The sequence below is a fragment of the Syngnathus floridae genome, chromosome 1, assembly GCF_059516105.1.
Source record: "Syngnathus floridae isolate MCC-2025c chromosome 1, RoL_Sflo_1.0, whole genome shotgun sequence".
Taxonomy (NCBI): domain Eukaryota; kingdom Metazoa; phylum Chordata; class Actinopteri; order Syngnathiformes; family Syngnathidae; genus Syngnathus; species Syngnathus floridae.
Genome location: NC_142413.1, coordinates 3589411 through 3608266, shown reverse-complemented (window position 1 = coordinate 3608266; position 18856 = coordinate 3589411). Strand labels below are relative to the sequence as shown.

Sequence of the window (18856 nt, the reverse complement as noted above, 5' to 3'; positions counted from 1 at the left end):
GCCGCCGTGTTTAGAGGCAGTGATTCACTGAGATGATACTTCAATGATTCCGTTTTATTTCTTTGTCAGGGGGATTAAGACTTTGATCCTTGTGCTTCGCCCATCAGGAGGAAAAGGCGTCCTGTTATGTGCGGAATTTGACTTCAATCTGGTGGGACAAACTCGGACTGTGACAGAAAGTGAATGAAAACACTGGTGTCAGCGCTTGTGCTACTTTTCCGCTACTTTTTTTTTTTTAACTTAGTCTAACACAGAGAAACATGCGTTTTCGTATGTGATATTCCTTTGAGACAAATGTCAAGCATGAATAATGGGATATAAAAAGTGCTGTCACTATGGAAACCAGCGACGCGTTGTCCTTGGAAGTTCATTCAACCTCAATTTGTGATGGTGACTGACAAAAAGGATAAGAAGCTTCCATTTAGGAAAAGTCAGCCCATTTTTTTTTCCCAAACATTTTTGCTCAGTCTCTCTGTAGCCCAGAATTGGGCACCTCTGACCTTAAAGACTTTCACTTCCTGGGTTTGGCAGTTCGTTGGACATCTCCTTGCAGTGGCGCGCCGCTGCCTTCTGATAACCGATCGCGTGATCCTGGCGTCTGCCGGCCGAGGCATGTCGCAGTCGCCCTTCCAGTCGCCGCCTCTCTTTGTCCACTCGTGACAGGTGCTTGCCCAGAATCCTCAACGAGCGCTCCTTTCTTCTCAGGCGCCGTCGAGCCTTTGCCAGCGCCTGTGTGAGAACAAAGAAGTGTAAGCTCGGGATGCGCAGACACCTTGACAGAAGTTAAATGCACCGATACTACACATCGATACCATTTCACCACAATCGTTTTGTGCCTTACGAGATCACGTATTTGCGTACGTATACCTCCGCCATGCGGTTAAGCGCACGGTGGGCTTGGTCCCGCTCGGTAGTGTGTGCGTTGACTCGTAGCTGTAGAGCGTCGCGCTGTGTCGATTGTTCAAGAAGCAGTGCGCGTGCTTCCTGTTCGCCAGTGAGTGCTCGCCGTAGGTCCGCGCACACGCTGTGGAAGTGTTTTGCTGGAACCTGTAAACACACACACACACGTCATATGACTACAAGTGTGTGAGTTTGTGTGTTCTCACCGTCCTGCAGTTGTCCTCCCTGCTGCACTCTGTCCTCCTCAGATGGGCCACCTGCAGTCTCAGGCTCCGCCTCTCCACCTCAGCCGAGTGCAGCCGTTGGCTGAGGAGGAGAAAGTGCTGCTGGAGGCGGGACACCAGCATCTAACGGGAAGACAGAGGTGAAGGTCAGAAGAAGGTGAGATTCGGGGTTTATTTATTTGACGAGACCTTCAAATCACTGGGGGGCAGAGTCTGTGGGATCATCTCACGCAGGATGTCAGGGGCAGATTCCGATTGGCTCGCAATCTGATCCAGGAGCCGAGCCAATCCAGACCGTGCTGCTGACCTCACTTTTGTTGGAGAGGAGGCGGGAGGAGGCAGGTCGACCATGCAGGCCAAGATGGTGGAGGATAGACGTTTGGAGCGAAGCCAGCGAGCACACAATGCATCGGGATCTTTACCAACATCCTCTCCCGTCAGAGCTGCCGTAGCGACGCACACCACGGGACCCGCCCCACCCATCTCCAGCCGAAACAACTCCATGCTCCTCCTTCCGACGGCGCGCCACCACCTCAGCGCTGACACCACGCACACGTACTTCTTCCATCGCCTCTTGGCCAGTGTCCCCTCCAGTGTTTTCTCCCCTCCGTCTCCGCTCAGAGCGCCGGCAAGCCGCCGCAGCTCCTCCTCCAGCTCCTCCCTCGCTGCCAAGCGCGAGGCTAGAAGACGGTTTTGCTCAGCGAGGCTTCTCAGGCGGCGCTGGGTGTGCGCCGTCATACCGGCGAGGAGCGCGCATGCCGACAAGAAGGAGGATGATTTTCTGCGGCTCTGCGAGAGGAGGTCCTGGAGGTGGCAATCGACAGAGTGGGTGTGGTTGACCCTCCCTAATGAAACATCAAGTGATGGACAACAAGATGTGATGCCAGTTACCCGCAGCTTAGTGACAGTGCGCGCGTGTCGGCCGATCCAGGCTTCCGCCCGCTTCTTCCCGCTCTCCTGAGCACGAACTTGCATAAGCTTGTGACGCCGCTGCAGCTGGTTCAAGCATCCGCTCTTCTCCTCGCACGCCGCCTGCCAATGCGCCACCTACGGGTGAGGAGGGCAAAACGTCAGGTGGGGGCATGAGCTAACTTCAGTGCGATGACATTTTGACAGTCCAACCTTATCGTTGGCTTCCTGGAGGTCAGAGGTCAGCTGCTCCACCAGCTCCTTGATGAGGTCACACAAGTCTGACCGGCTGAAAGTGCCCAGCATGCTTTGCGGCTCTGCCAGCACGCGGCCCGCAAGTAGGCGCTGATAGACGCAGTGCAGGAAGGATAGATGGGCCTAACACACACATACATGTACACACACACACACACACACACACACACACACACACACACACACACACACACAAGCGCACACAGCTTTTTTTTACAGAGCAGTTCAAGTCAACAAACTCAACAAACTCACCTTTGACTGTTTCTGGAGTTCCACGGACCAATCATGGCTCTCCTCCTGCAGGTGGGTCGCTCGCTCCCGCAGCGTGAGTGACAGCTGGCGAGCCTCCTGCGGCATGCGGACATTCGTCAATCAAAGTGTCCTGCCCGTTAGCCAAACAAATGAAGTTTTGCTTACTTGAAGAAGTTGCTTCTGATGCGCAGCCACGCCTTTGAGGGTCCGCTTCTCCTCGTCCAGTCTCTCGCAGGCCAACAGCAGATCCTGGACCTGCCAAGATGCACAACACTTTTTTGGTCAAGCCTCTCTTAGTTACAAACGGATCCTGGACCTGCCAAGAAATCCACCTGTTGCTCAGCTACTTCCTGTCTGCTGAGCGTCAAACTGAGCAGCTGCATCACGTTGGCAGGACTTTGATTTCCATCATTCTTTGAACCTGCAAACATGAGTTGACAGCAGGTGGGCGTGGCTTCTTAAAGCGATCACGTCATTGCCGTACCTTTACGTGTGTGCTGTTGGAGAACCTCCATGATGTCTTCCAGGAGTTTCCCATAATGCACCTCTTTCTTCAGCAGCTGAACACAGTCAAAGCAATTGATCTTTGTGCCCATATTTGACAAGGAAATACGCGTAAATATGAGTTTAATTTAGACACAAGTAGTGCTTTGTTGCTCCGTATACTCACAGATTTTAGCTATTTGTGTGTGTGTCTGTTTGTGTGTTTGAGACCTGTTCCAGATGCAGGTGTGTTTTGCCGTGTTGCCTTTTCTCCTCCTCCAGCTTCGCAGCCAGGTCAACGATGTTCTTTTTCTCTGTCTCCAAGGCAACGCTCAGATCGCACTTGTACTGCTGGTACTCCGTCTGGAGCCTACACACAGACACAAATATGTCAACAAGTAATCAAGATATTCGCGTGTGTGTGCACACTCACTGCTGCAGAGTTTGCTCAGTGCGTTGGCTGCTCTCTTTCTCATCCTGGTAATCTCTCTCCAAATCTTGACGCTCTCTTCTTAATAGCTCTAGATTGCACTGCGCCTCCTGCTGGGCACGCCGCTGAATTGCAAGCATCGCCTTCAAACAAGTGTATTGGGAATGACTTATTTTATGTGGCTGTACGGAGTCGACTAGTCGGTTAGTGAATGATTCTAAAGATTTTGTTTCATGGGTCTCACCTGTGTGACCTCACACTTCTGCTTGAACTCAAGGTGAGCCGCTCGTTCGGCTGCCATGCTGGCCTCCAGAGATTTGTGATCCTGTTGACAAAGAGACAAGGAAATTATTCTCAACTCCTCTCTGTCTGTGTAACTTCCTCTTCTGCTAACCTTCTCTTGCTCCTTCTGCAGCGCCATCATGCTCCTCTGCACTTCCTCCAGAGTCTCCTTTTGATTCTGGACACAAACACCATATTCAAGCTTTCATGGATTCCGTGTGTGTACATGTGTGTGTGAGACCTGCCTGCAGGAGTCGGTGCAGTCGTTCGCTCTCTGAAGTCAAGCTGTCAATTAATGCGTCACGCTCGGCCACTTCCTGCTGCAAAGCGAGCCGTTCCTCCTGCCGGGCCTGTTGAGTCATGTCCAGAACCTTCTGCAGTGATGCAGCTTCCTCTGACACACAAACATTTACATATTTATAGCGTGTTCTGAGAAAAATAACGTCACCTAAAAAAAACACTAATTATCCAGTATTTTTATGTATTATTATAGTAAAATCAGTATTGGTATTTTTTGTCATAAAAAAAAAACGTGCCCCAAAATCTTGTTGTTTTTTTTGGGGTGGAGGCTGGAGTGGACAGACAGGCAGACAGATAGAACCTAGAAATGATTTCCATACCTTTGAGTGCTTCGTTTTTGTCGCACGCTCGCTGGGCATCTCTGCGGCTCACGGTCAACTGGTACTGCAGCTCTGCCTTCTGAGCTTCCCCGTGCTCCACAGAGGCCCGGAGGCGGGTGAGTTCCGCCTCCAACGTACACAGCTGCAACATACACACACGGATGACACCATCTGCTACATGATGGTTAGCGGCGTATGTGGTCTGACCTGCTGGTTGTGTGTGGACATCATCTCCAGCTTTTCCTTTTCCAACTGATGGAGCCTCCTCCTTCCTGTCAGGTCGCTGTCACAAGATGCTTTGACTTTGTCCTTCCCTTCCTCACCCGCTTTCATTCGTGGCTGCCGGGAGGCATCCAGCTCGGTGCAGCTGAGAAGAAAACCCAACAAATAGCGAGACATGACCACATGATTGAAGTGCATTTGGCCCCTTGGTCACCTGCCAGCATTTTGCATCATTGCCGCGTTCTCCACCGCCTGGCCGGGTGCTCTCCTTTGCTCCTTTGGCTTGTCCTGCATTATGGCTCCTCAAACGGTAGCGTCACCACGCTGAAAAAGCGTTGCAAATGATGTTCATGGGAGCAACAAGTGTGTAACGCCCTGAGTGAGGATGGTGTTTGGTTGCCTAGGTAGCAGGGCAACCGTTTATACCAATGGGCGTCACACACTATTGTATATTTGGGTGATAGGTGAAGTGATTTGTCCGACATTTTGATTTCTGACCCAAACACCATACCAACTCGACATTTGCTTTTTAGTACGGAAGACACAACAAAGTATTTTCTTACACTGCAAACAGTTAGTCTTCTCACGAATATCATCAAGCAAAATGCACCGAATGCATTTTGGTACAGACCAATTTAAAGTTGTTACATTTTACAGGCGTGTTCTTACAAGCTATCGATTATCGAATGTCAACCTGATTCATGAGCGCTATTGCCGAATGTCAACATGATTCGTGAGAGGAATTAACAGCGCTTATTTTAAGCACTAAAAATATATTTTAAAATAAAAAAAAAATTGTGTTGGTTTTGTGTAGATAAAGCACGCTGGTTCATTGTGAAACGTGTCACACAAGCGTATTTTTTTGTTACTCACTGCTGAAATCGAGCCGAAGTCGTTTGAATCAGACGCCATTTTTGTGTCGTTACGTCATTTCCGCAAAATGCCCCGATTGGTTTTCTCATACTTCCGCTAATTTTGTTGACACTTTACAGTACATTACTTTAAAAACAGATCATCAGTAAATAAATGTAACGTCAATCAAATAGGCTGAACCAGATGTAAATGAATTTAAATGAATTTTTACTCTGCACAGTTTGTTTCCACATTTTTTTAGTGGTTTTTCACAGATTCCTCATAATATTCCTCATACACATTGTTATATGACTTATGCGTTGTCAACAAAGTGTACACACACATACTCACACAATATCCAATTGTGCCATTTTTTTTCGAGTCAACAAAACAAGCACTTTCCATTCAATTGTTTGACTGACAAATGCAACCATGAAAAAGCAGTCATACAAAACATGAAATAATGTCACATATGTACAAGCATCATCATCATCAATGTTATTATTATTAGAGGCAAAACGCTGAAGAGACGACGGCTAATGTGCAAAAACATCTCTCCACACGTCACTTACAACCTACAACCGGAGTCCATTTACAAGCAACACAACAGAACTGTGAACGTGGACTTGAGCACAGAGAACACTTTAAAGCACCGAGTTGGAAATAAAAATCTACGACTCCATTTGCTTTTGTTTTGCATGAATTTTCCATGTGGCTATTCAGACATTTAGACAGCACTAATGTTCATTTTTTTTTGGGACAGTCACCCATTTTGGTGTCCTTCTTTTGATGGAACACAGATGCCATATTTCCTGTTCACACAATACAACGTATACACAGTGGCATGACAAACCTGTTCTGTGCCATGGAAGCTATATTCTTACACATACATTTCCATTTTTAATGTATAGTGTTCCCCTTATTTGCTAATTCAATTTTTTTTTTCTTTTAAACATATTTTCTGTTATTTGAAAACAAACTCATCCCAGTTTTATGTAGTCAGGCCACAACCCTGTCTAACAAAAAAAAAAATAGTGCTTTGCCACCATCTTATGGCAACGACAAACCTTTTTTGGAGGCGGGGTGTCAATTACTCACAGATTAGCAGGGGAACACTGTAGTTCTTGAGCTTTCACACTAAGGGGCCCTGTTGCCAAGAGGAAAGCGCAAAGGAATGTGACAGGTCGCCCGGATTGCATAAAGCGCAACGTTTGTGCGTTTGCAGAATGGAGGAGGGGCAAAGCTTAAGCCGGGGTGCCCAATGACCGCCACTGCCATCTAGGAAGGGGGCTTGGTGTAACCGAAAAGGCCGACAGGAAGATATTTGACGTGAGTCGGCCACTGGGCGGCTAGCTGGAAGAACTTGACGTCGTTCCACTCGACTCCGTCGATGGACACTGAAGGGCAACGGAGGAAAAAGTCAGCGTGCCAAATAGTGGAGATGTGAGTTCATCTTCATTCTTGACTACACCTGACGCAAATGACTTGTTGCGGTTACCTTTCAGGATGGTCTGCTGCTGCTTGGCCGAGCAGATGAGGCGACTGATGCCTTCGATCACTTGACTTTTGGAATCCACCTCCTTCTCTTTGGGCTTTTTTCCCAGGAAGATGGTGGCCACTAGGTACAAAAGACACACCATGTGAGCAGAACGTTCCCCAAGATGATAAGAGTGTTTAGAATTCCCTCACACCTTTCTTGTTTTTCTCCTTGGTGACCACCGTCATGGCCATGGTGCTGAATTGAACGCCGTGAGGTTCGCCTCCCCCGCCGGCGCCACCGCCGGGCAGCCTGCTGACTTGCAGCGAGCGGAAGGCGCTCTTCAGCGTGTTCTTGCACGCCGTGTCCCGCCGCTCACCTTCCCGCCTCTTGTCAGCCAGCGAAGCCAGCCAGTAGTCAACCTGCAGGCCGATGGCGTCCACGCCATGTGACATGCCGGGACTCCTAAGGGCGAGCGTCTGCCTTTTAGGATGCTAGCAGAGCAGCAGGCGTCTTAGGGGAAGATTCTTACCCCTGCACGGAGACGCTTCCCATTGACGGGGACGAAGGGGGAGTGGCTGCCTCCTTGATCATCCCTGCGGGGGAACCGTGGGAGGGAGGAGACGAGGAGGGGACGGCCAAGCTCACGGCTACCCCTTCATCTGCATCGCCTTGACAACCATAAAAAAAAATCAAGGGAGACTATGATGTCATCAAGAAGAGAGGGTGGCTGTATTCATTTTTATTTTCTTTTACTCACCGGCCTGCAAGGGTCCAGACTCGATCACGCCCACCTTGACCACGCCAATGAAGGGAATAAACTTCTGGTAGGATTCTTCCTCTCGCCTGCAGAAAAACATCAGCCATGACTGCGTGCACAGGAAATGGCGAGTGCGTGGCCGGCGGGCGCGTTACTCACGTCCTGTGTTTGCAGGTCAACATGGCCTCGGCGATGGGAAGCTGGTGCGTCAGCGTGGCGCCGCTGATGAACTGAGATATCCTTCCCGCCACGTCCAGTTGGTCTGAAAGTCATAAAAGCTTAACCGTCAAATTTAAAGCAAGTCCAAAGTTACAGTGGTCAAAATCAAGCAAGTCAAGGTCAATTCTTAAATCCTTCTCAGTCACAACATATATTTGCATTGTAGTAACACGTGTAGACGCCACATTGATGACATCACCAGTGGGGCTTTACCTGTGGGAGGAGGTTCGGTACGGCTGAAGACGTCTCGCCAAGCGCCGTCCAGGAAGGACGAGCTGTAGCGGTTGTCCAAGGCGCCCAGATGCTTGGCGACGGGATGGGAGCCTGAGGAGGGAACGTTATGATGTCACAAGATGCTGTGGGCGGGGCTTATTGAGCACCGGCGTTGCAGCTCACCCAGAGGAACCACCAGGAAGCGCATGTGGTTGAGCCAGTCCGACGTCTTGTTGGCCAACTGCGTCACGAAGAATTGCAAGATGGCCGCCAGGTAATTCTGGCTGCCCACCGCCACCACTTTGACCGCCCGTGGCATTGAGGCGTTACAGTTGCAGCTGCATAGACAAACACAAACAAGCTCCCATAAATCATAACTGAGGTGTGGGATCCCCCACATGTACTCACAACTTTTGGATGCGCGTGAGAATGGCGGAGAGGACGGCCTGGATCTCCGCCGGCGAGCACGTGCACACTACCGGCTGCTTGTGCATCTGCAGCTGCTCCAACACGTACTGAGACACACAGAGGAAATAGGTGCGCACATACAGTCAGGTAACAAAGTGGGCGGAGACACCTCCATGGGTTGGCGAGCGAGCCGGGCCTACCTGCCCCTGCCAGTCTCCGCCGTTGACCAGGATGAGGCTCTCCGGGAGGGCGGAGTCAGCCAACAGGATGTGGTTGAGCTGGTCGTACATGGCCTTCCTCAATACCTACGCGAACGGGTGGGCGCTCGATTTAAAGGGGCCCGACAAGCGAGGTGGGATCGGGCGGCCATGTTTACCGGCGTGCCGTGGCCCATCTCGGGAGACCTCTCCGAGTCGGAGCTGTTGGCGCGCTCGCTCGGCGCTTTGGATTTGATGGGGGTGGTGCTGCTGCGCTTCTGCCGTGAAGGGGTGTGGCCTCCGTCCAACCTGCATATCGTTTCATAAAGATTGTCAACGATAGGCGCCAGCGTACTTTCAGGAAGCAGAATGTGATTGGATTACAAGTTACTTTAGTTAAATTCAACAGATGCCAACCACCCTGCTTACCATAAAATTGATAATCGATTTTGCTATTCCTCAACTGTAGTGCATTTTTAATAGTGAGGTTTAAAAGTATTTTTTTATTACAAATAAAATAACGACAAGCTTTTTTACTTATCATAGGTCTTTTTATTTTAAAAAAGATAACATAAAAAAAGCAACTTGTTTTTAAATATGAATGTAAAAGTATTTCTAAACTTCACTTAAAATAAATATATTTTTAAGGCAATCGGTTTTTGTCTGACATATAACTGTTAAGATTGTCATTGCACATTTACAACATTTCAGAATATCGTTTATAAATAAAATAATGAAATGTGGGGACCACATACAGTCTGTGTCTTTCTCTTTAAGCTTGAATGTGCTGCCATCAAGGTTTGTTTTTTGTAATAGCGGTTTAATTTTTGAAGCTACTGTCAACAGCAGAGAGTGCAACGTACCTTTATATTTTCTTTAGCTGACACAAACTCAAAAATATTGACTGGATGTCCACCTTGAAAACACCACTGCCTCTCCTTCCTCCATTTTTATTTTTCACGTGGTCGAAATGTGCCATGGCACATACGTGACGTCACTCTCCCCGAGGAGAATGCAAATTGTCAAGTCCAAGAATACTTCACTTCGAGCTGTAAACACGGTAGTTCGCCTTTCTTTCTTCTATGTGCGATCTCAGGGCGATAAGGTCTATTAGGGGTTGGGCGGTGCAACGACGTTGGCGGCTTTCTGGTTACCGTGGTGACGGCGCCGGTTGACTTTCGTTTTTGCCCGTCTTCATGGGTGTACGGGGTTTTTCCGGCACGGACACTGTGATGCAGGGCGCGGCGTCAGCGAGCAGCTCCAGATCTGCCCCTTCCTGTATACACACACACAGACACACACACAAAGACACACACAAAACACCAAACCTTAAGCGCGCTGTATTTTGGGCCATGCAACCTCTAGGGGGACCCCAAGAGCTAAAAAGCCCGCATAAAAAAAACATAATTAACATGATAAACACACGCAAACTCTCAGTAGGAAGTTTGTACCAGCGTCTCGCTCTCTGACAGTGCCTCATCTAGAATGCGGCTGCGGGATGTTTTCATCTTGTCCGCAGAAGGCGGCTCCCCCTGTTGGCAGAACAGTGCTCGTCATATGACGCACACACACGCACAAAAAGAACCCCTAAAGACCCCCATCCTAACGTACTGGGCTCAGAGTGTCCCGGCCCAAACTGCCTTTGCTGTTAAGACTTCCGATCTCCGTCTGAGAGCTGGACTGAGACATGCCCTCGAAGAAGGGCCTGCACACAAAGAGAGTTTAGTGCTTCTCCCTTGTGGCTGTGGGTCCACCATTTGCGTTTCAAAGTTATTTTGCAACATTTTTTTAAAAAATAATGCACCTTGAGTGCATGTGTGCATGCATTCCAAGTCTAGAATGTAAAAATTCAACATACTCATCGACAACAAAATATTACGTTCCTATTAAATAAGTAGTAGTCTTGTGTCTGTCTACATGACTACAGTATCGTGCGCCCCTAGTGGCCAAAGCGGGCACAAGAGGAGTAGCATGAATTGAACGATGAATTCATGCACAAAATGTTCGACTTTTCACATTCTATGTAAATCTTACTGCGCTATGTTTTTATGAATTACAGAATTCTAGGATGATATTTTCTGTACCATATAAAAATGTGTGTTTTTTTTTATGGGGGGGTTATCACTGCAGTCCAAAAGGGGGCGCTGTTACCTGAGTTTTGGTTTGGGTGTGCTCATGATGCTGTCGGTCTCCTCCATGTCGGGCCCGCTGTCGCTTGGGTTGTACATTTCTAGGCTATCGTAGAGCTCGTCCAGGTCCTCCTCCACTTCCTGGATCTGTTCCCTGGACACGTGCTCCAGACCGAAGCCCACCTGGAGGCGGCAGCGAGGGGACACGGGTAAGCCGCAGATCACAACCGATCCCTCACCCGGCATCCAGACGTACCTCGTCAGTGACTTTAAACCTCTTCAGCAAGGCCACAAATTTTTGCTTGATATTTGGCTGCTGCAAGCCAAAATGAAGATGATAATGACTAAGATGAAAAAGGATCAAGATGACCAGTTGATGTGCGTCGCACACAAGAGCTCACCCTGGTGATGGCGGCGTTTGACGTCAGCTTCCGTCTGGGCTTTTTCTTCCTCACTTCCTCATCTTCATCGTACAGGTACTTAAAGGGGCGGGAAGGGAATTACCGGTTGTGGCTAAACTGGGCTAACAGGGACGTGCTTCCAAAATCAAGACAAGGGCCCGCCTACTTGTCCGTGGATGGGATCGTCGCTACCCTCCTGCTCAGATGAGTAGCTCTCCTCTTCCTCCTCAGAGTAGTTGTCGATGTCCGGAGATCGGTCTGGACAGAAAAAGATGCATTTTAAATAACATCGTATTATGCATCAATATGGAGGCCTTACCCGACATCTTGGCCTTGGGTCCCTCGTGGTCGATGGGTTGGCTGGACAGCGAGTAGACGCGCATCTCAGCCACGGGCAGCGAGGCGTCCTTCAGCTGGCTATGCAAGCCAAGAACCTGGGCACCCTCGCTCGGGTGTTGCATCACCTGCGAGAGGAGACACGGCGTCCCGCTTTTCACTCACTCCTAAACAAGCGGCGGGGATGGCGACGTACCTCGGCCATGTTGATGAGGCCCAGGGCGAGCGTCTTGTAGCCCAGGATGGTCCGGTTCTTGTAGCGCTTACGGCGCTGCAGCATGATCTGCAGCTTGTTGGCGTCCCTCTTCAGGAAGTGAGGGTACTGCACACACAACAAGAGTGAAACTGGCTAACGTGTTGGAAATCGCAGAACTCGTACATATCAACAAACAGCGAAGGACAGTTGAGGGTTTTCTTCTTCTTTTAAGGGACTCGTGAGAGCGAGGGTGATGTTCACCTGCAGAGAGAAGGTGAGCTGAAGGTCGGTCTCCGTCAGGCCCAACGACGACAGAACAATCTCGTTGGAGCGAAGGATCCGTTTGGAACCCTGAACACAACGCAAGTAGAAAGCTCACAGTGATGTCGTGACAACCTAGCTCAAGTCCCCTATCCTAGACTCGGCAGAAAATCCACGTGACCTGCAAGCGCTCACCTGCAGTTTGACGGCCACGACCACCGAGGTGAGGTCTTTGTCCAGTTCCTTGAGCAAGACCAGCTTCTTCAGGGTCAAGCTGAAGAGCCTGACACAGCACACGTGATCATATCATGTCACAAAACAGTCATTCAGGAAAGCGTGGTGAAAAACGTACACAAACAAAGCTAGCAAAGTCGCACGTGTGTGACTTGCTTATTACACGCAAAAACAGAAAGAAAAATCAATCTTTTAAAAGTGACCCCGCTCGTGTAAGAACAGTTTTTATGATGTCTGAGTTTTTAGCAGCCACCTTCCAATTTTGTACACTTTACAGTATTGACAATGTTGCTTTGTTGTTCCATGAACATGACACATCACAAGACCACCTTGAGGTCAGAGGCCATTCAGGCCAATGAGAGCTTCTCGATTGCTTTCAGCAGGCGACCAATCACGCAACCTTATTGCAACATCACTTCCTGGAAGAACATGACGAGTGTCTGAGGTAAACAGGAAGTGCCTGGGGGTGTTGCGACAACAACACAAGAGGACAATGCTCTTCACAACAACAAAAAAACAACAAAAAAAAGAACGAAGACAGCCATTTTTGACGCCTCGGTTTGAAGGGCTGCGTTGCCATGGCAACAGGCTGCAACCGGCAATTATCACGACCCACTCATATGCGTGCATTGCATACACGCCAAGATGAAATTAGTGGTTGCCATATGATGTCATTGATAAGTATACAATACATGTTCTCGTCAGAACAAAGCAGCAGGTGATAGCCAAAGTCACGTGACGCACACAAAAGGAGGTGGCTGGTAAACAAAAGGTGACCCCCACAACCACCATCGCCACTGCCACCGACTGCCTCGATGAGCTCACCCCACTTCCCCTTCTCGTACCTGGGCACGCAGCTGGGCGAAGAACGGTCCACTTCCCAGGTGGCGAACAAGTTCATGTGAACTGGCCGGTTGGATGAGATGCTGACCGGCTTGGAGGGCTGCGGAAGCCCCCCTAAGCCTCGCTCCATGCTGGCGCTTGCAGGAGGCTCGCAAGCCGTCCTCTCCGCTTCCTCCTCCGCGTTACTTTCCGCAATCGACGGAGGCGGAGTGTGCGCGCGCTAATGGCCGCCAGCACGTCGACGAGCACGTCGCTGAGCACGCAGGAAGCGGAAATCGAGAGCGCGCGCAGCAGCGCGGCGTACGTGCGCGCTACCGGGATCGACGTGCCTTCTACCGTTCAGTAAAGCAGAAAAACGCATTTTGAAATCTTACTTCAACGTTTAATTTGAGTACGAATACAAAACAACACGTAATTGGGCAGTTTGCTGCATTTTGCAAGTATAAAAAAAAAAAACTGTCGAAAGTTTTTTATTCATATTTTGTAAAGCTTGCTTCTTCTTGTCATGCGGAGGGCGTGGCCACCCACAAGGAATTTGAATTACATTCGTCAGAGGTGATTAGAAGGAGACGATTAGAGGAGGTTAACAGATAATCCGAGCAGGGTCACCTTTCATTCGTGTCAGGTGACGCCAAGTCTATTAAGTGTACACTTGTTAGCAGGCAGGCGGCCAGAAATGTAGAAGAAACCTCAATGTGTGTGTGTGTGTGTGTGTGTGTCTGTAAACCACACAAAGTGGCCCCAGATTGAATACTCTTAAAAAAAACAAAAAAACAGCAACGGCTGGTTGGGATTTATTTACAAAAAAAGAGGAAACACATGAGGGTTCTCACATTATATGAAAAAAACAAAAACATGAAATAAAATGTCTTCTCGTTGTCTAGAACTTGAACTCTTTGTATTTCTTGGCACCGCCTCGTGTGTCCTGTGGTTGAGCCTTCCTCTTCTTTTGCTGGAGGTCACAAAGACATTGTGAAGCATGACATCATTATAATTAAAATCAAGGGTACAAGAGGGTTCCATATATAAATGTATATGGTATGGTGATTTTTTTGTAAAATTATAATATTTTTATCTTGCATGCCCCCCCTAAAAAAAAAGAACAATAAATCGTCGCCCTCAAGTCGTTGCGTACCTTCTGTTTGGCTGCGTGCTCGGCCACCATGTCGCTGAAGTCCTCCTTCTCCACCTGGGCCTGCTGCTCCCGCACATGTTCCTCGTACTTCTGAGTCATAGCCATCGGATCCAGCTCCAACTCATCGGGCGCCAGCGCCACCTCCACGCCGTGAGTATCACCTATGCCGGCCTTGCGCCCTGCCATGGCCTGGTGGGCACAAATGTGCACGTCAAAACCTCCCGATGGAAAAATAAATACGTTGAAAGTACGCGCGTGTGCTTGCTGGCTCACCGCTGACATGTCGTAGATGTGAGTGGAGGCCATCATGGCGGCGCCCACCGGACCCGTTCGTCTCTCCGGGAGAACGGTGAACAACTGCGGCGTTTCATTGCTGCGAGGAGAGGAGTACACTTAACGAAGAGAGAGCGAGCAAGCGACTGGGACACCTAACGGGGATGTCTCTCACCCGTCCATCGCCTCCTCGATCTTCTTCTTTCTCAGCTCGATGAGTTCAGGAGTCTCCATGCCGGCGGGGACGGACGAGAAGCCTCCTGGCGTGATCAGCCCGCTGAGATGGGGGGGAGAATAATTTATTTATTTCCAATCCCCCAATGACATGTTTGTGACTGTGAGATTTTTCTAACGGGTCCACTCTCTACCTGTCCGCTGGTGTGAAGAATCCTGTCTCGTCCGGTTTCTCCTCATCGCTCTCTTCCTCCTCCTCCTCTTCCTCAGAAGACTCCTCATCAGAAGGCTCTAGCTCGCCCCACGGCGTGCGGTCCACTTCTTCCTCCTCCGCTTTGGCCTGCCCGCATCAGCCAGCACATATGAGCGCATGTATCACAGGAGAGTCTTTGTGGTGGAGGTGGCACTGACTCACCTGGAAATCAGCCGAGTTGGTCCCAAACACATCGCCGTAAAGCGGCTTGCCCATCTCGTCCACGGGGGGCTTCCCCCAGCCGCCGGCGTGGTAACCAAAGGTGCAGTTCTGAAGAAAAGGAAAAGCAGATAGACGTCAGGTATCTGCACTTTGCTAAATGCTAAATGCTACTTGTTACCTCTGGGATGGGTGAGTTGAGTCCTGGGATTTTCAGGTTTGGGTATGATGGAGGGGGGCCATACCTCTGCATGGCAATCAACCAGGGGGGAGGAACCTTGTGGGAGTTCTGGGAACGGAGACAAACACACCCCCAATGACCGGTGCTCAACAATGCCACAGTGAGCCGAAACTTACAGGGCCGACCGGCATTCCCAGCGCGATGCGTAGCTCCTCGGAAAGGTCGCCCGGCTTCTTCTCCTTCAGGCGGGTTTCAAACTCTTTACCCTGTACATAGCGACGTCAGTCAGTGACGTTGACGGACAGCTCGGGACGGCCGATGTCATTACCTCGTAGTAAAGGTCTCCGTGGATGGTCAGCTTGGGTTTGATCTGCCACTTGAAGAAGGCGTCGTGAAGTTTTTGATAGTCGATGTCAATCTTTCCCATCTTGGGACGGACTTTCTCTCTCATTTTGGTCTTCATGGTTTTGGCGTCCTCCTGCAAGACACAAAATAAAACAATTTATTATTAACTCTGCTAATGTTCAATTGGCAGAAGAAAGGAAAATACAGATTTGACATTTGAGAAAATAGTTAACAGGACTGGAACCGCAAAAACAAATGTTGATATCAGATTCAAGCCGACAACTGAATAATGAAAAATCACTTTTTCGATATTCCAGTTCAAGAGCGCAAACATCCAAATTCATAAAGCCAGCAATGATGGTCTGGCCTAACCCACCTTCTCCTGCAGAGCCTCCCTCATCTCCTGGATACCAGTCCTCCTGATGAATTCTGGGAGCAGGAAGGGTGGCTTCTCAATCCCCCTCTTGCCTTGAAGGTACTTGCGTTTGAAGCACCAGTGGCGAGGAACCGGCACGGTGTTCCGGGTGGCCTTCAAGTGCACCAGCAGCTTGGGCTCCTGCGCCGTCACGTCGTGCATCTCCACCACATCCGGACGGGCTACCAGCTGAGGGGCGGAGGTCGATGTCACCGACTGGCTCAAGGCGAGGACGCATGGTGACGTGACTTACCTGCTTGAGCTCGGCCACGGTGAGGCGATTCATCCTCCTCAACTTCTTCTTGGACAACTTGGGCACATCGTGGCGGACATCCTGTCAGGTTTGGGACACAAGAAAAATATCTTGGATTGTCTGAATAGACATAGTACTATACCGCGGATGAGTAATTCCAAATACAGCCGTTCATCAAAACAAGGACAACTGTCCAACCTCGTCACTGTCGTCGCTGTCTTTCCTCTCCAACTCGAAGGCTTTCTTCCTCAGAAAGCCAATTTCCTGCTTTTCCGCTTTTTCTGGTTCTTTCTCCTTCTCTTTCTTCAGATCGTCAGTGACCTGTAAATCAAATGATGTTGCTCATTACTGCATTGGACTAGAGTCTGACAGATTAATCGGTTTGTCCACTAGATGACTACAACATGGTTTCCTGACAGGAAAATTGTTTGTTCATACTAAACCTTTTTTTTCCCCCGTGCTACAGATGGACTCACCTTGAAGGCGTCAAAGATGCGCTTGAAGATGATGTAGCCGGAGTCGTATATGTCCGGCTCCTCTGTGACATATTCGATCTCCACTTCCGGCTCGTCTTCCTTGTCGCTGCCGTCGTCCTTTCCCTCACCCTTCTCCTTCTTTTCCTGAGCCCGCTTGTTCTTGCTCTTCTTCTTGCGGTTCCTGCGCCGGCGGTTCTTCTAAAAGGGAAGAGCTCTGGTTACAGCTCAGCCTAGCAAAAGAGACTCAAGTCCTAAAAGACTCACATCCTTTTTGGACATGCGACTGTCGTCGTCTCCCGCCTCCAGCGCTCCTAGCGCAGAGTTGCTGCCACCCAGGTGCCCATCGTCTTCCGCTGCTTCTGCAGGTGGAAAACACGGGACAGTTGTCAAGATGAATGCTGGCAAAGAAAGAGGTCTTTCTGTTGACGAGGAGCTACAGGATATCAACCTGCAGGGTCAATGTGCTGCTCCTGTCGGATTTCCTTCAGCTGCAGGATCTTCTCCAAGGCCTGGGGGATCTTGGGCCCTCCAATAATGATGTCATCACCCTGCCAGGCCTCGAATGAAACATCACACATCAAATTGTTGTGCAACATAATGCTCCTCTCTTTCTTATGATTAGGATGCTCACCTCCCTGTTGTCCTCCCCTGGGGGCGGCGGTGGCAATCTATGTCGCTGGGCCAGCATGGCAATGCCTGGCGGCAGCGCCCCATGTGCATCCAAAGGAACTGAAGGACACACAAGCGAGGAATGAGGAAACGAAGGATATCCTCCGTGAAGAAGATCACAGACATACTTTGGACTGCAGTGACCGGATGGTGGCGTTCCTGCTCCAACAGCATGGCGGCCTGAGGAGTTTCAAACAAGTTACATGATGTCCACGTTGGCACTTCCATCATAGGTTTGCGTCTCCTACTCTTACCCTGTTTTGCTGCTCCAGGAGGTCCTGGTCATCCATGACACGAGAATCGTGCTCGTCGTGCATCATCATTGCAGCCCTATGCTGAGCCATATGCAGATGGTCATCATGTGACAGGCCAGGAGGCGGCAGGCTGGAGCCCTCCATGGCCATGTGCATGCCAGCGGGCATCATGCCCATCGCTGGGTGCATCATTCCCCCCATTCCAGGAGGCATCTGGTGTGTAGGTCACAAAAGTGAGCAAGCAAGGCACGGATTGGGTGGGTGACACAAACATTCAGTGATAAGGTGAAACGTGTACCTGAGACACCATTCCATTGTCATCATGAACTTTTCCAAACAGGATACCTGTCTACAGAGTGAAAAATCATTCCATAAAAATAAATAAAGACATACATACAATAAGCTAGCAGCCGACAGAAACTTCTTTAACTCTACCTGGATCATGTAATTTTTACATCTATCCATCAACTCTTCTCTTGGACCTACACGGCAAAAACAGAGAAGGTTTATGTTTCCGCAACGACAAATAGCTCACCATGCTAACAATAAACAAATGCACGTTGAAGTGAATAAAATTAGTAGATTAGTAAACATATATGGATGTTTAGTCTAAGTGTGCATACGTACAAACGATCGTTAATGAGTACAGAGAGCTAATTTAGGTAAACGGGGTTAGCAGTCACCATTAGCATAGCAACATTCGGCTAATCACAAGCGTCGATATCGAACTGTCTAGAGCCTTTTCTTACCCATGACGGGCATGCCCAATTCGGCCAGCTTGACCTGGAGCTCCCGGTGGGTCCATGAATTCAAACCCGCGATAGCAATCCCCAGGTCGTTCTGGTGAGCATCAGATCCCGGTGGCTGGTCGGAGGCCATGTTGAACTTTCGATGGCTGCAACAATGGCGGCGCGTGTTAGAGGGAAAAGCTTCGATGCGACGCAATGCATGGTGGGAATGTATGAGGCGCACTGACATCTGGGAAATGTAGTCATAGACCAGCAACGGGCGTGCCTTTTGACTTGGATATATGTAATTCTAATATATTTGTGCGGACAATGCATGTTATTTCTTTACACTTTGAACTGTTTTTTTTTCTCAATATATTTGAAATATATTTGGTCTAATTTTAGCCTTTGTTATACACATCTACACTATTATCATGT

General features: G+C 49.3%; 3 protein-coding genes across 7 annotated transcripts; all 3 read right to left on the bottom strand.

Annotated features, from left to right (window-relative positions):
• Window positions 1-33: 33 nt before the first annotated feature.
• ccdc171 (coiled-coil domain containing 171) lies at window positions 34-5523 on the bottom strand. Of its 5 annotated transcripts, none has more exons than XM_088368901.1 (20): window positions 5451-5523; window positions 4792-4901; window positions 4563-4722; window positions 4356-4497; window positions 3981-4129; window positions 3848-3913; window positions 3698-3778; window positions 3457-3596; window positions 3255-3393; window positions 3025-3100; window positions 2873-2961; window positions 2706-2795; window positions 2541-2636; window positions 2247-2411; window positions 2016-2171; window positions 1547-1928; window positions 1314-1435; window positions 1107-1247; window positions 868-1047; window positions 34-729 (listed from the first exon to the last, which is right to left on the bottom strand). In XM_088368901.1, the coding sequence occupies exons 2-20, from the start codon at window positions 4869-4871 to the stop codon at window positions 502-504; spliced, it is 2682 nt and encodes an 893-aa protein (XP_088225027.1). In that variant the 5' UTR covers window positions 4872-4901; window positions 5451-5523; the 3' UTR covers window positions 34-501. The 5 variants fall into 5 exon arrangements, with proteins under 5 accessions (XP_088225027.1, XP_088225017.1, XP_088225004.1 ...); XM_088368891.1 differs by having other exon boundaries at window positions 1314-1804; window positions 1865-1928; XM_088368878.1 differs by having other exon boundaries at window positions 34-167; window positions 501-729; window positions 1314-2171.
• Window positions 5524-5670: 147 nt separating this feature from the next.
• pacs1b (phosphofurin acidic cluster sorting protein 1b) lies at window positions 5671-13377 on the bottom strand. Its single transcript, XM_088368906.1, has 23 exons — window positions 13106-13377; window positions 12222-12309; window positions 12027-12116; window positions 11766-11891; window positions 11553-11697; window positions 11400-11491; window positions 11234-11311; window positions 11089-11148; window positions 10855-11015; window positions 10315-10408; window positions 10155-10235; window positions 9858-9979; window positions 8883-9012; window positions 8707-8811; window positions 8507-8613; window positions 8282-8436; window positions 8099-8209; window positions 7826-7928; window positions 7667-7752; window positions 7439-7577; window positions 7121-7371; window positions 6928-7047; window positions 5671-6826 (listed from the first exon to the last, which is right to left on the bottom strand). The coding sequence occupies exons 1-23, from the start codon at window positions 13231-13233 to the stop codon at window positions 6708-6710; spliced, it is 2691 nt and encodes an 896-aa protein (XP_088225032.1). The 5' UTR covers window positions 13234-13377; the 3' UTR covers window positions 5671-6707.
• A 504-nt stretch (window positions 13378-13881) lies between these two features.
• On the bottom strand, window positions 13882-18634 carry sf3b2 (splicing factor 3b, subunit 2). The gene is made up of 21 exons (XM_088368918.1): window positions 18440-18634; window positions 18126-18172; window positions 17989-18039; window positions 17691-17903; window positions 17565-17616; window positions 17399-17496; window positions 17222-17324; window positions 17032-17132; window positions 16768-16965; window positions 16490-16612; window positions 16292-16372; window positions 16000-16227; window positions 15607-15756; window positions 15455-15544; window positions 15279-15386; window positions 15101-15208; window positions 14880-15025; window positions 14687-14788; window positions 14512-14611; window positions 14239-14427; window positions 13882-14055 (listed from the first exon to the last, which is right to left on the bottom strand). The coding sequence occupies exons 1-21, from the start codon at window positions 18567-18569 to the stop codon at window positions 13984-13986; spliced, it is 2490 nt and encodes an 829-aa protein (XP_088225044.1). The 5' UTR covers window positions 18570-18634; the 3' UTR covers window positions 13882-13983.
• Between the last annotated feature and the right edge of the window lie 222 nt (window positions 18635-18856).